General features: G+C 57.5%; 3 protein-coding genes and 1 long non-coding RNA gene across 4 annotated transcripts in view; 2 read left to right on the plus strand and 2 right to left on the minus strand.

Annotated features, from left to right (window-relative positions):
* Positions 1-391, minus strand: part of DOC2A (double C2 domain alpha) — a 5,651-nt gene extending 5,260 nt beyond the window's left edge. Inside the window, exon 1 of the mRNA XM_040463126.1 lies at positions 186-391. The gene's annotated coding sequence lies outside the window, so the exon portion shown is untranslated. The remainder of the gene's footprint in view (positions 1-185) is intronic.
* A 5,445-nt stretch (positions 392-5,836) lies between these two features.
* On the plus strand, positions 5,837-6,828 carry CUNH16orf92 (chromosome unknown C16orf92 homolog). Its single transcript, XM_040463147.1, has 4 exons — positions 5,837-5,924; positions 6,225-6,383; positions 6,499-6,586; positions 6,714-6,828. Exons 1-4 carry the CDS (start codon positions 5,861-5,863, stop codon positions 6,733-6,735), a joined length of 333 nt encoding a protein of 110 aa, XP_040319081.1. The 5' UTR covers positions 5,837-5,860; the 3' UTR covers positions 6,736-6,828.
* Positions 6,829-6,942: 114 nt separating this feature from the next.
* On the minus strand, positions 6,943-13,362 carry TLCD3B (TLC domain containing 3B). The gene is made up of 5 exons (XM_040463146.1): positions 12,552-13,362; positions 11,562-11,645; positions 8,760-8,994; positions 8,232-8,327; positions 6,943-8,068 (listed from the first exon to the last, which is right to left on the minus strand). The coding sequence occupies exons 1-5, from the start codon at positions 12,674-12,676 to the stop codon at positions 7,781-7,783; spliced, it is 828 nt and encodes a 275-aa protein (XP_040319080.1). The 5' UTR covers positions 12,677-13,362; the 3' UTR covers positions 6,943-7,780.
* Positions 9,001-9,913, plus strand: LOC121022187 (uncharacterized). The gene is made up of 2 exons (XR_005786852.1): positions 9,001-9,215; positions 9,818-9,913. It is a non-coding gene; the product is annotated as an uncharacterized LOC121022187 (long non-coding RNA).
* Positions 13,363-14,655: the final 1,293 nt, after the last annotated feature.

The following is a 14,655-nucleotide window of genomic DNA, read 5'->3' on the forward strand; positions in this document are numbered from 1 at the left end:
CCCCCCCCCCCCAACCCTGCAGCCCAACCCCGGGACCCCTGCCTCCGATGCCTCCTCCTGAGACTGGCTCTCCAAGAGGAGGCAGAAATTGCAGCCTCCGGGGAGCTAAACACCCCGTCGGCACAGAAGCTAGCACACACGCTCGCTGTCACCCTCACGCCCCCCGGCGGCCCAGCCCTCTGCACCTGTGTCTCTGCCTCCAACAGGTGCCCAAGCACTGGGGGGATGGCGGGTACAGGCTGGGCGGTGGCAGCCGGCGATTCCCGGGGCGGCCAGCGAGAAGAGCGCGGAGTCCGGTGGTGAGAGCCGAGAGGGAGGGAGGGAGAGCAGGAGAAAGTGCGAGGAGGAGGGGGTGAGCGAGGTGGAGGCGAGGAAGCAGCCGGCGCAGGCGGCGGGGGGCGGGGAGGGGCGGCCGGAGGCTGGGGAGGGGGCGGGACTCTCCCGCCGGCGTCCACCGGGCACACTTAGGGGAGCACGCGAGTGCACACACACACACACACACACACGGGCACTCCCGCGCACACGCCTGCGCCCACGTGTGCACGCTCGCACACATGCACAAACCCACCCCGGAGAACTTCGCATGCACACACTCGGAGACACACGGGCTCCCTGCGCCACCGGGAACCGGCAGCGAGAATTGCCCGGTGTTCCCCAACTCCCCGGGGACCCGGGCCTCCGCCCCCGCCCCCGCCCCCGCGCCGGGCCGGCGGCCCTCTCTGCCCTGTGGTCTCCTCGTTTCCAGGCCGGGTCTGCGGGGCCCGACCACCCGCCTGGTTGCCATGGCGACGCCCGCTCCTCCTCCCCCTTCCCCTCCCCCCAGTATCTTCACGCCCCTCCCCCACCGAGAGCGTGTCCGGGAGGGAGTAGGTAATCAGGCCCCCCCCATCCCCAGACCCGTAGGGGCGGGGCTTACAGTTCCGCAGTGACCCAGGGGTGGGCAGGGGGAGGGGATCTGATCCGCCCGCGGTCGCTGGCCTGGGATCTGGGGGTCCCCGAGCCAGGCTTGGGGAGCCTCACCGTCTGAGGGAGGAAACAGGTCCGAGCATCTTCTCTGTGGCCGTTCAGGCGTCTCTCCTTGTGGCCCACCCTAGCCTCTGAAGGCCGAAGGCCGGGGTCCCCTTGTCAGGGATGGCATCTCCCTTGGGGATCCACCCTCCCTCACCCCACCCCCTGCCATCTCCGATTCTGTCCATCAGGCGGGAAGGGCCGTCCGGCTTCGCTCTGAATGCCCCTGAGCCTTGCAGTTCAGCTCCACACCAGCCTGCCATTTCCCACCTGAACCCTGCCATCTGCCTGTCAAACTCCAGCCTGAGATCTTTGCTCTTCTTTGCCCTGAACTCGCCATCCCCCAACCCCACCCCCGCCATCCCTGCCCAAGACTGAGTCCTCAGAGTTCTCACAGTGGCCGTCAAGGCCATCCAGCCCAAGACCCTGGCTTCTCCCATCTTGTCACCTCCATGACCTTTGGCTGGCTGGCAGGAATGTTCTTGCAGTTCCTAGAACACACCTGGATCCCTGAGGTCTCTCGACCTTTGCTCACAGGACCTCCACTGCCTGGAAGACCTTCCCTTCCTTCAGGGGTCACCCTGGGTCACCTCTTCCTTGGAGCCTTTCTGGAGCATTCCCACCACACCCCCTAGCTCCCAATGTGCTATCTTAGACTCAGTTCTCACCACCCTGGTTTGTCATGCCTGTTTACAGTTCTGTCTCCCCCACCCCCCACCAGGGAATGCCATGGAGGCCACCCCAAGCAGGCCTAGCACTAAATTGGCCTCCCTAAGTATTGTGATTTTAAAGTAAGAGAAATGTGGCTGCACAGTCATGTGAATATACTCAACAGTACTCAACCGTATGCCTGCAAATGCTTAAGACGGAAATATTGTTGGGGTGCCTGGCTGGCTCAGTTGGTAGGTCATCCAACTCTTGATCTCGGGGTCGTGAGATTGAGCCCCATGCTGCGCATGGAGTCTACTTCAAAAAAGAAAGAAAGAAAGAAAGAAAGAAAGAAAGAAAGAAAGAAAGACCGTTATGTGTATTTTTTTAATGCATGATTTTTTTTTTTAATGAGAGAAAAGCAAAGTCAAACCACACTGAGATAGCACTTAGCACCTACCAGATGACAAAACTCAAAGCATCTGTTAACACACAACGTGTGCAACGCTGTGGGTAAATGGGCACCCCCTTCTGCGGAGGCCATTCTGACGGTGGATACCAAGATGACGAATACACACTCTTCCACCCAGAGATTCCGCTTCTAGAATTTTATCCTATAGATAAATCCTAGAATTTATCCTCATGCTGGCCCATGAGCAAAACCGTTGGAGTTCAGGATTATTAACCACAGCGCGTTTACAACAGCAAAAGATTGGAAGCAACCTAAGTGTCCACAGGCAGGGGATTCATTCAATCAAGGATGACACAATTTCATACGATGAAATAGTATGCAGCCAGGACAAAGAAAGAGGCCCCTGTGCTTGTACTTGTACAGTCATCATGCGGTCTCAGGTTAACTTAAAGTAAGGTGCAAGGCAGCACGTACAGAATGAGGAGAAGAGAGTTCATGTATGTTTGTTTATGTGTGCCTAACTTATCTCTGGAAGGCTGCCCAAGAAAGTGGTAACTACATTGACCTCTGAGATTGCTGCGAGGGAGGTTTGGACAGGAATAGGAAAGACTTACTTTCCATCCTTTGTACCTTTTGAATTTTGTACCGTGCACATATCCTGCCTATTCAAAAGAATACATTAAAATAATATGTATTTAAAGGCAACCATCAGGCTTCCTTCAGGGATGTCCAGGATCAGAGGGGAAGTAGGACTCGGAGACCCTGTCGAGGACCAGAGCCAGCAGGTTTGGACTGAGGCAGATCTGGGTCTGCGTGAGAGGAGGGGCAAGCTGGAAAAGAAGCCAGCGGTCCTGCCTCCTCCACTGTGGCCCCTTTTCACAGCTTAGCTCAGGCCCAGAAGCCCAGCTACACAAAGCCTTATTGGAGGAACACAGGATAAAGCTGGAGCTCAAGCCAATAGCAGGGGAAATGGCAGACAGTGCTGAGCCCCGGCATGTTCACAGGTGGAAAGGTTTTCTTCCATCCATTTAGCCGATAAATATTTATGGAACACCTACTGTATACTCTGGTGACAACTGTGACCAAGATCAATGATCTCTAGCTTCACAGCCTTGTAGGGGAGGCGGACAAAGAGACACCTCCAGTGCAGTGAGATTGATGCGGTGACGGGAGATGGTCAAAAGGCCGTGGGAGTTCCCTTCCCAGGGGAAGTGTTTTCTCAGCTGAGACCCGGGAGATAGGAGAAGTCGGCCGGTTCAAGTGCGAGGGCAAGCGTGTCATAGGCACAGGCATGTGCAAAGGGTGGCATGTGCCAAGGGAGGAAGGTCGCGGCAAGAGCTGAGGTGGGGAGGAGGACAGGGCTGGGCAAGAGCCTTGCAGGTCAGGGTAAGAAGTTCATAATTCACTAGGCATCACGGGAAGCCATTGGAGGGTTTTAAGTGGTGGATCCGAGTGTTCTGGTTTGTTCTCCCTGAGGGAAGAGTGAACAGAGAGAAGTCAACCAGTCTACAGGCTGTTGAAATACCAGAGGAGGCATGGGGTTGACAGTGGGCAGCAGCGGAGGGGGAGGGAAGTGGGCGAACTTGAGATTCATGTTGGAAAATTGAGCCAACAGGTCCTGATGATGGCTTTGTCAGGAGGTGGGGGGGGGGAGGGAGGGAGGGGTTGACCTGACTCCTGGGTGTTTGTGTGGAGCAGAGCATCTAGATGAACAATGAGACTGTTCGCAGCGTTGGAAAACAGGAGCCAGTTTGTGATAGGAGAACCAAGAACTCCATTTGGGATCTATTGAGTTCGAGATGGTTTTGGACGTACAGAGACACGAAGCAGGAAGTTGGGTAGAGGAGGCTGGAGCCCAGAGGAGAGGACTAGGCTGGAAATATACATTTGTGAGTCACCAGCATATAGATGGTATTTAAAGCCATGAGACTGAATGAGATCACCTAGGGAGAGAGAATATAGACAGAAAGGAGAAGGTCCAAGGCTGAGCTGGCTGGAGAAGGAGGAACCCTGAAAACTGGTGAGGCAGGGACAGGCGCACCCTGCTGAGAGACAGACAGAATGGACAGAGGAAGTAACCTTTAGATTTGGCAAGTTAAAGGGTCATTTGTAGACTTGGCAAAAGTGGCCTCAGTGGAGTGGTGGGGACCAAACCAGGTTGGGAGGGGTTGAAGAATACATTAAAGGTGAGGGAGCGGAGACAGCGAGTGTAGACAGCCCCGAGGGGTTGTCCGTCTATACTCTGAGTTCTCGCCCCTGTGATCCCTGAGGTCAGAGACCGTCCCCTGGCGATTTCTATTGAAGCCATACATGGAGCCCAGCACATAGCAGGAGCTCAATACATGTACCTAATGATTGGATGAATAAATGAACGGATAATTCACTGCCTGTGTCTAAAGGGCCTTTCCTGGTAGAGAGGACAGCTGTATCCTTTTGGGGCAATTGAGAAAACGGTAAGATTCACGCCAATGGCCAAAGGCTCTGGACCCCTTCTCCCAGCTAAACGAGGGAGAGGATGGGGAGCAGTTGCACACAGGCCTGGGGTGGGAACCCTGCTCCACCCCCCCACTCCTCCCCCCAGCCATCCCCCTGCTCCTCCCATGCCTGTGACTTTGGGGAGAGAAGTGAAAGGGAAACAGTCCCACAGGAGGTCCCATAGATGTTAGTCTGCCTCCCCCCCCCCCCCCCCCATTTTCTTCTCTCTGGGCTTTATGGTTTAGGAAATAGAAGTTGAGCACGGCAAGGACCTCCCAAGACTAAGGGGAGGAGACTAGATGGGTAGACCCTGAGGGCAAGAAAGATGAGGGGTGGGGATCCAGTGGAGGGGGGTGCCTCCATCGTAGGGCAGAGGACGTCCCAACCCACCACAGACCCATGCCTGGTGTGGGGGTAAGTCCTGGAACTGCCACCGTCAGAGATTGTTGAACAGGCAATTGTGTAGTCGGAACTGAGGAGACCCTGAAGTGTCCTTGGGTTTGGGTGGGGCGGGACACATCTGTGACAGACAGGCCCACCTGCCAATCCGAGGGGAGCTAACTCTTAGAGGCTGAGACGGGCCTGCAGGACGGAAAGTGGCTGTTGGGAAGTGACAAATAGAGAAAAGCAGGGACTGGAAATGGGAAATGGGAGGGCCCTTGGGGGAGCCCACCCAGAGAGCGGAGCCTGCGAGGGCTCTGTGGGTGACCAAGAGACCCGCGTCGAGATGGGCGGGGGGAGGGGAGGCGGGGGGGTTCCTCTGACAACCCTCGCCCCTGCAGTACCTTTTCCTGCAGCACCTGCGGGAAGAGGTGGGAGGAGGGCTTGGAAGAGCTGGGGCCGGGCCTTAGGGAAACAGACAAACGTGGACGCTGCTGCCACCTAGTGATACAAGCCTGTTATTTCTCTTGGCTGCCAACCCCAGGGTCTTCCTCAATGGACCCCTAAGAGATCCCTAGGCCCTTGAATTTGGTGACACAAGGCAAAGGGGAGCGTCCGAGAGAAAGATGCACACCCCTGGGAAGTGTGCATTGCCTACATTGCTTTCTTTGCTCCTCTTTGTCCCTTTTCTGTATAATGCAGGCAGGCTTGCTGTGATGGGTAAATAAGTCGTCTGTGTTAAGCGGTGGATCCAGGGGTAACTGGAGATGTTTATCCCTGCCCTCCCTCCAGGAAGAACTGCCTGCCACACACAAATGCACCTCTTCTTCGTCCAGCTTCCAGTACTTTCTTCCCTCAACCCGGAGTTCCTGATCAGAATGGCTCCAGGCTGTGACATCACAGAGCCCCCACCCCTGTCACAGGAGGAGAGGAGTCATGAGGCTGTGGCTGTGGGCTTGGGTGTGGGTGTGGCTGCTGGGGCTGGGGGCCATAGAAACAGGTGGGAAGCTGTCCCGGGAGCCGCGGGAAGGAGAAAGTCTTGGGGGTTAAAGGGCCAGTCTGCCCGAGGAGCTGGGTGGCCAAGGCTGGGCCTTCCTCTTGCCCTCCACATTTCTCTCCATCCAGCATGGGCCTTCTCATGGAGAGCTCAGTTGATCCTTGAGAGATTCCTGGAACAAAATCAAGCCCCTCCATAGCCACACTAAGGCCGTGTGGCCTGACAGGGTCCTGGGTTGGCTTCAGCTTCTTGGGGTAGAGGGCATGGGTCTGCTGGATTCTTGAGGTAGACTTTGCTCCCTAGCACCCAGCCCACAGAGGGCCAACACCTTGACCCGGGGAGCAGAGTCTGTGCTCTTCCTGGACAGACCTGACTTCTTTGATTACCCGGACTCAGACCAAGCCAGGCTCCTGGCCGTGGCCCGGTTTATTGGAGAGAAACCCGTCATCTTTGTTAACTCAGGTATGAACCAGCTTGAGACGGCCTCCTTCCTTGCTGGGGTCTGGAGAAGAGCTGCCCTTGGCCCTCCAATTGGAGGTGAGTCCAGGGTCCCCATCTCCCCCTTCTTGTCTAACAGGATACAACTCTGAGTTCTTCTATCACATCCTAGTGGGTGCTCTGGTAGTGGCCTTCCTCTTCCTCCTTTTCCAGTTCTGCACACACATGTAAGCCCCCCCCCCCGGCCCCTACCGGCCTCCCGCCCCACCCCAGCTTTCCTTGGGAGAGGCTGAAGGACCCCAAAGCCTAGGGAGGCAGGGCGTGGCCTCCCACTTCTGATCTCATACCCCATAGGAGCTGCCAAAAAGGGGCCTAAGGAGCCGGACAAGGGCCTTGCACTCTGCCCTGAGTGCCCAAACCTGCCCTCCTTTCCCGCTGATGAATACAAGTCTGCTTTTTTCTTCCCTGACTGCTCGGTAGCCATCCAGGGGTCCTGCCCCGTCCTGTGGTCATCTGTGCTTTCTGTCCCCAGACCCCCCCCCACCCTTCCCAGCACCAAAGAACTGGGTGAAGAGGGCCTTGGTGGCGTTCACGCAGATCGTCTTTATTAGCGGTCTGTAAAGCACCTCCCAGGGTCCCCTGACCCCAGACTGGAGGAAGCCTTGAGAGGTCTGTAGCACCAGGGACATGCCAGGGCCCGAGGGCAAGATGTGCAGCCTAATGGGGAAGGGACTGGGTGCCCCTCGCCCGCCCCCGGGGTTGCTCAGCACTGGGAAGGTTGGGGGGTAGCAGCCACCTCCCTCCACCCATCCCTACAAACTAGTATGAATTTGGGTGAATAAATAAAATAAATAAGATTCCTTAGGCTGGCCTTCCCTAGGGAGGAGAAGTGGAGGCAGCTAGCCCCAAGCGAGGCCTGGGGTGGGGGTGGGGGGGATAGTTAGGGTGTCCCCTCCCTCCCAGATGGTGGGGAACCGAGAGGAGTCTGCAGCAGGGGGGCTGGGATGGCCTTGATAGCAGGGCCTCCCCCACATTCTCCGAGTCCTGGTCCCCTTGAGTCAGTCTCCCCACGGCCCTCTAGCCCTCAGTGGATAGGAAGTGATGCCCCCTTCCTCTGGTCCTTTGCTCCCCGCAGAGCCCCAGGGTTGGTGACGGGAGAAGGGGGGCCGCGCAGGAAGGGGCTTGCTACCCTCAGCTCAGGCACTGCTGGGAGAAGAGGTTCCCCCTCCCTGCCTTCCTTTTCACCTGGTCCCTGACCCTCTGCCCCTGAGGGCAGATGTCCCGCCCCTCGGCCCCTTCAGAGTCGATCTGTCAGTCCCCGGGCTGTCAGGGCAAGAGGCCCCTGGCTCCCACCCCCTGCCCAGCGGCCCCAGAGTCCCGTCCCCAAGGGGTGGGATGGGGAGGGTCCCCCGGCCCCACCCTCAGTCCTGGGTCTGACAAGGGGAGGGCGGAGGGGAGCCCCGGGGCCTGAAGAGGCGGCAGGCCCCGCGGCAGATGAGGAAGAACCAGTAGAGCTGGGGGGCCAGCAGCAGCGCGGCGCCCAGGTTGACGTGGGCCGGGATGGCGAGGGGCACGGCGAGCAGCGGCAGGCCGGCGTGCCGCCCGTAGGCCCAGTACAGGTAGGGGAAGAGCAGTACCCGGCAGCAGAGAAAGCTGATCAGCATCAGGGCCCCGTTCACCTTGTGCAGCAGAGTGTGCTGCTGCTTGTACTGCGGGCGGGCAGGGGGCAGAGTGAGCGGGGCGAGGGGCTCCACCCTCGGCCCACTGCCCCCACTCAGCCCCCCAGAGCCCTGCCTCCCCCGACCCCAGCCTGTAGCCCCTCCCAGGTTTGCCCTCCCGTGGGGCCCGCTACACCCTCAGGTACCCTCTCACCTGGATGAGGATCTTGCCAAGGCAGACGAAGGGGGTGCTGACCTCAGCCATCAGCAAGCAGCCTAGAAAGAAATCTCCCTTGCCCTGACGCCACACCTGCGAGGAGAGGAAGGAAATAGCTTGGCCTCACCCTGGACTCCCTCCCTGTCTCCTCTTGGCCACTTGCGGAGATGCTTGACCCTGAAAGTCTGAACACGTGCGTATAGCAGCAAAGCTGCGAGCATCACTCACTGTATCCCTCCAACCGTCATCCTGCAGGTGAGATCGCTCACCCTTATATCACAGATGAGGAAACTGAGGCTCAGAGACATGCAGCCACAGGTCCCAAGCACCACGGCTGGGCATGTCCAGCCCAGGCCAGGCTGACCCCACACCCTCACTCTGTTTCGGGCCGGTCTGGTGCTCAGGAAACCCTCTGTGGAGACTCTCCCGAACCTGTCCTGCTATTGAGACCCGGCCACAGGGCTTCCCCGGTTCCTGCTGGCATGAGCAGGACAAGAGACCCTGGCTTTCTACACCCCGACTCACCACTGACAGCGGGAAGCATACGAGCACCATGACAGCGTGGTGGAGCACCATGAGGAACTCCTTGTGCAGGTAGCCGCGTGCCACGGCCCAGGTGCTGCCTGGGGCTCTGGCCCCCCCTTCGTCCCCTCCGTGCCCCTTGACCTGGTGCTTGTGCCAGTGACAGAGGAACATGGCGTAGATGTCATAGATGAAGTAGGGCACTGCAAATTGCGTGTAGGCAGAGGAAAGCCAGTGTCTGTTGGGCAGAGAGAGAGAGAGAGAGAGAGAGATCAAAGAGGAAAGGAGAGGGACAGAGCAGCCACCAGGTGCCACAGTCAGCACTGGATGTGCCACATGAGTCAGATCTCAAGTGATATTCACAACAACCCTGAGGCGAGAGTGGACTCTCGAGTTACATGACGGAACCCAAGGGTAGAGGGCAAGAAACTGGCCCAAGGTCACACCGTCACACCGCTGGTAGGTAGTAGTGCTGGAATTCAAACCCAGACTGTCTGATCTCAGAGCCCACCCATTTTTCATATTCATTCATTCATTCATTCATTCATTCATTCTTCTCTCTCTCTTTCTGCAATATGGTAGGCAAGAAAAGGGAAAAGATACCCAAAGACAGCCACAGACCATAGGGCAGTGTGAGAGTGAGAAAGCAAGTTCCGGCAAGATATGAGAGACAGCTGAGGTTAGGACAAATAACAGCAGAAGAGGCAAGAGCAGTGGAGAGGGATCATAGTGGCCGACATCCATTGACTGCTTATTACAAGCAGGCGCTGTCCTAATAGCTAAAACCTTTCACATACATAAACTTATTCCCTCCCCACAAAAAACTATACAAAGTAGGTATGGTTATCACCCCCATCTCACAGACGAGGAAACTGAGAGATTAGGTAACTTGGCCAAAGAATAACCATGAGAGAAGTCTGGTTCCACAGCCTTTGCCTAGAGCCCCACTGTCTCTAGAAGATTCGAGACAGGTGTCACAGACGGGCCTTTGCTAGGGATTTAGTGGTGCTTTCAGTGCTGGTTGTTCCGCCTGAATGTGGTCCAACCTCTTGTTTTTTCAGGTACAGCCAAGCATTAAGGCGAAAACGCTGAGCGAAAGGAGCCAAGAGCAGAGAAAGTTCTGTGTACTTTGGGAGTAAACAAAAATGAAAAGTGCATGAATGTGCAACATTGCATTTTTCTTCTTGACTCAGCATGTTGGACACTGTCTCTTCAATCCTGTAGCCCTGTGGCAGCTCTGAGGTGGGAGTGGGAGATCAGGGAGGTAGGGCCCTGGGAACTCGCCCAGCAAGGCGGAGGGATGAAAGCAAAGTCAGCCAAAGTGATGCAGAACGAGAGTGGAGACAAAATATGAGGAGCTGCTGAAGGGAGAAGGGGAATGAGGCCTGGTGGGGGGGGGAGGGGGGGCGGTAGCGCAGCGAAGGATGGGGCGAGATGAAAACAGATAACAGAATGCAAGTCCTGGGCCAGATTGGCCTGGAGGAGGACAGGCAGCCCAAACTGTCCCAAGAGAAGTTACAGTGGGAGTGGCTGGGAGAGCTGGCCCCAGGAGCTGAGTGGCTTGTGGGAAGGGAGGGCCAGGACCGGCGCTGCACCTTGAAGAGTTAAGCCCATCCCCACCCTCTCAGCAGTTAGGTGCTCAGAAGTAGGAACAGCTGTTGTCCCCGCATTAACCCTGATCTTGGACACCCACCTGAGGATTAAAGGGGGAGGGACGAGAACAGACCTGAGTTGGGGGAAGGAAATGTAAGAGCCAAAAGGTGACCTCTGTGTGAGAAGGCAAGAGCAGGATAAGCCTGGGGATCCAGGCTCATTTTAGACCCAGGGGTGGGGAAGAAGCGAAGAGGGCAAGAGGAACCCAAGTCACCAAGATGTGAAGGAAGGGTTAAGCACCCACTGTGCGGCAGCCAGAATTGCTCTAGGCATTTGACACACAGCTCAGTTCCTCCTCATGGCAGCACTTCCAGGAAGGGATGTACCTCACCCCACAGATAAGGGAACTCATCTGTAGAGAAAGAGGGGCACGCCAGGTCAGGGTCATCCAGACAACGTTCCTGTGGCCCCACAGTCACCAGAGAAGGGGGTCAGGGCCAGAAGTCAGGTGTGGGGGGTCTTCAGCACCCTCCCAGGCAATTCTGCAGCAGCCCGTGGGTCGCCTGGAGCCGGCCCGTCAGCACCACGGACAGGGCCCCTCTCCTTCCTCTGGCAGCCCCACCTCCTCCTCAGGCCTGGGCTTTTTTGGCAAGCACCGGGCACTGCAGCAGCTACCAGTGCCAAATTTTGGCCTCTTCACCCTTCTCCTCCCCCTCCCCCACTGCCTAACCATTAGTGGCCTTGTCTCTGTCATCTCTCTCCTCTGTCTCTCTCTTGTACCCAGCGCTGGGACTGGACACCTGGGTTCTGGGAGGAAGTGAGGGGTGAGCCCAGCATGAGGAGGAAGGCACCCCATGTGGGTGCTGGTTAGAAAAGGGGTCTGAGGGATGTAAGGGTGGGAAGAAGTCGGGAGGGAAGGACACACAGGACCTACTAGTATGAGGGTATGAGAGGCCGGGAAGCCTAGGGGCTGCTTTGACAATCCTTTCTGATCGCCACTCCTTCTCCTCCTAGTTCTGACCTTTAAGGACAGGAAAAGGATAAATTTATCCCTGGGTGTTGAGTTGCAGCTAATGCAGTTAACTTGCTCAGTCCCAAGTGAAGGGCTCGGGGACCATTGAATGAGTCCCGTAGAAGACCTGGGGTACTCGGGAGTCACACACATACACAGGCTGCTGGAAACTTGGGCAAAGGCGGTCTCATGGCACTTACTGGTCATCAATGATGTGCTTGCAGGAGGTGGAGACGATGTAGCCAGCTGTGGAGGCCATGACGGCTTGGACAGAGGACACTAGCCTAGGGCGAAAGAGGGAGCCGTGGTAGACAAAGGAGACGCAGATCTCAGTTTCTCCTCTTTAGTGTCCACTTACTGCGCTTTGGACTCGGGCACCTCTTGGGCCACTCTCTGCCCATCTCTGCCTGAGGCTGGCTTGCCCAGGGCTTCCCCCAGCCTCAGGCTAGGGGACTTGCCCAGCTGCTACTCCTCAGTCCACCCAACTCCTCACTGCCATCTTCCTTCCCTCAGTTGTGGACACTGAGTCGCCCTCTTCTCATGACCAGGGAGGTCATCTTGAGGTGAGACGGTGCTGATAACAAGGTCTCTTCCCAGGGAGAGGCAGGAAAGGAACAGCACTGGATGGCAAGGGGGAGCCCTGGGCCTGTTCTTGCAACATTCAGCCACCCAGTCATGCCACTCATCACCTGGCCCCTCAGTGACCTCAAGTTCCCCCTGGCCACTTTCCCACTCACTCTTTGACTGCCCCCATGCTCCCCTCCTCAACTCTGGCCCTTATTCTGGTGTTGTACTGAGTTGAACCATTCACTCCTCTGTCCCTTGTGCCCTCAAACATATGCCCTGAACAATAAATACACAGCTCTCTGCCCCTTGCCTTATTCCCTAATATCTTAGAGGAATGTTTCAGTCACACGCTGGCCCTGTTTTGGAGGCTGGGAGGGTGAATGGGGGAAAGGAAGGAAAAGCAGTCTGGATACTAGTAGACCAGATGGCTGGGTTTGGACGAGGTCTCCTGGGACGGCGAGTAAGGCAGTGAGGGAGGAAGGAAGCTTGCAGATAAAGCCCACCAATCACTTCAGGAACCCCCAATCCCCCATCAGCCAAGGGTCCAGGGAAGGATGGGATCCCTTCCACCCCCATAATGCTTGAGGAGGGGAGAGGGGCTGAGACGAAGGGAGGCAGTTTACCTGGCTGAGACAATGACCGCGTCGGCCTCCTCCCAGCGCAGCTGGGGCAGCCGCTGGAGCGTGTTCTTGGAGAGGAGGAAGAGACCAGGGAACACCACCCCCCCAGCCACCATTGGGGTCAGCATGGTGGCTCAGGCCTCAGGCAGGGAAGCGAGAGGCCGTGAGGGGGCAGGGAGGCCGAGCTGAAGGGAGTTCGAGGTGGAGAAGGGACACCAAACCAGGGAAGGAGAGAGAAAAAGAAAAAGGGGCACAAAGGGGACAGGGCGGGGACGGGATGGGGCAGGCGAGTCAGACCAGAGGAAGGGAGAATGGGAGTTAGATGAGACTGGGGAAATGGGGAGAGGCTGGGGAGAGGGAGGATCCGGGAAAGGGAGCGGGAGGCAGCTGGCCAGAGGGCTGGAAGCGCGACGGGAGGAGAGGACTTGGTCAGAGGACAGAGAGGGAGAGGGTACCGGAGGAGGAGGATGCGGGTGGGGGAGGGGAGGGAGAGAAGAGGCAGGTGGGGAGGGGGGGCTTACGTGGAGAGGCTGGGAGGACCCGAGAAGGCGGGGTGGGACTGTGGTGCCAGCCCTGAGAGGGAGGGAGAGGGAGGGAGGGAAGGAGGTGGGAGGGAGGGAGACAGAGGAGTGGCCGGGCAGGTGGTCAGCGGTCAGCACGGCTCTCCCGCCTCTCGCTGCTGCCACGGTCCCCGCTGCCCGGCCCCGGAGGCTGCACGGGGCATTATAGAGAGTTCATGCCCAGCCCCCTGCCCCCTCGGAGGGGAGGGGGAGGGGGAGGGGGAGTCACCAGCTTGGGGAGGGCGGGGGAGGGGTGGGGGATGATGGCACCGACCAGACACCAAGAAACCGGACCTGCAGCGCGTCTCCCATGCAGCTCTGAGCCACAGCAGCGGCGGCTGCGACAGAGATGGGGGGAGCAGAGAAAGAGGGAGGGGGAGGCCCTTAAAGAGACAGCAGCTGCGGCGCCGCCGGGGGCTGCTGGGACAAGGGCCAGGGGAGGGTCAGCTCTCGTCTTGGGGAGGAAGGTGGCCCTGGGCTCCCTGGCTAGCTGGGAGGGGGCTCTGAGCCGTCAGATGGGGGCTCGACCCTGTTTCCCACCAGTACATTTGCAAATGCCTACCATTTCTTCCGCTGCCAATGCCTCCCGACACTTGTCCCTCAGTGACCCGCTGGGGTCCCAGTTTAGGGGTGTCCCTCCAGCAAAGAGAAAAAGAGGATTCCCTGGAGGAGGGAGCAAGACAAAGTGGTGCATCTTGCTGTCTCTGAAGGATGAGTTTAAGGACGCATGGGAATAAAAACACCTCAACACAGCATCCTTTCAGGCTCTGAGACACCCCCCCCCAACACACACATCCTTCATTCCAATGGGAAGAAGAAAATTCTAGGTACACATGAGGTGTCTCCTGACTGCTGCAAGACTGCCCTGTAATCTTGTCTAACTATCATAATAGCACTTGTCCCCTTTTTACAGGTCAAGAAATGGTCCTGAAGCCTTCAGTGGCCCTCCCCAAGGTCCCATAGCTAAGAAGAGGCAGGAACCTTCTCGTGCTGGGTGTCAGAGTGGCTGCAGGGTTTGAAGAAGAACACCTGCCTCTCTGAAAACCCACCTGGAGCACAAGGACGCCCTGCCCCTGTCCTTCAGGCTGCCTGGCCTCTCCTGGCCTCCCCTAAGCACTGGTCACTTTGCTTTTTCTTCAGGTTTATCATCTTCCTGTCTCCCCTTCGTCTGCGACTTCACAGAACAGCCCAGTTTCCCAGAAAAGGACCTCAAGGATTAGCTGGTTCGAGCCCCTCATTCAAGCACAAGGAAATCAAGGCCCAGTGATTTGTGTGTCCAAAGCCCAGCTGGAACCCTCTGAGCGGCTTCTTACCCTTTCGTGCTGCCTTCCTGGAAGTTGGCCTTCCTGGCCTGCACCCAACTGTCCTACGGACTTCTGCATGATGTGGGGCCTGTACCCACACCATACTTTCGTTTCCAGGCCTGCCCTAAGGTGCACCTCAATTAGCAGCCCTACGATTCGCTTTTGCCTGTCCTCAGACCATTCCATTTCCTCCCCAAAAGAGAGGCAAAGGGCTGGATTTGCAATTTTATGCTGCCCTCTAGT

This window comes from Herpailurus yagouaroundi, unplaced genomic scaffold (genome assembly GCF_014898765.1).
Source record: "Herpailurus yagouaroundi ecotype Mexico unplaced genomic scaffold, PumYag 379, whole genome shotgun sequence".
NCBI lineage: Eukaryota > Metazoa > Chordata > Mammalia > Carnivora > Felidae > Herpailurus > Herpailurus yagouaroundi.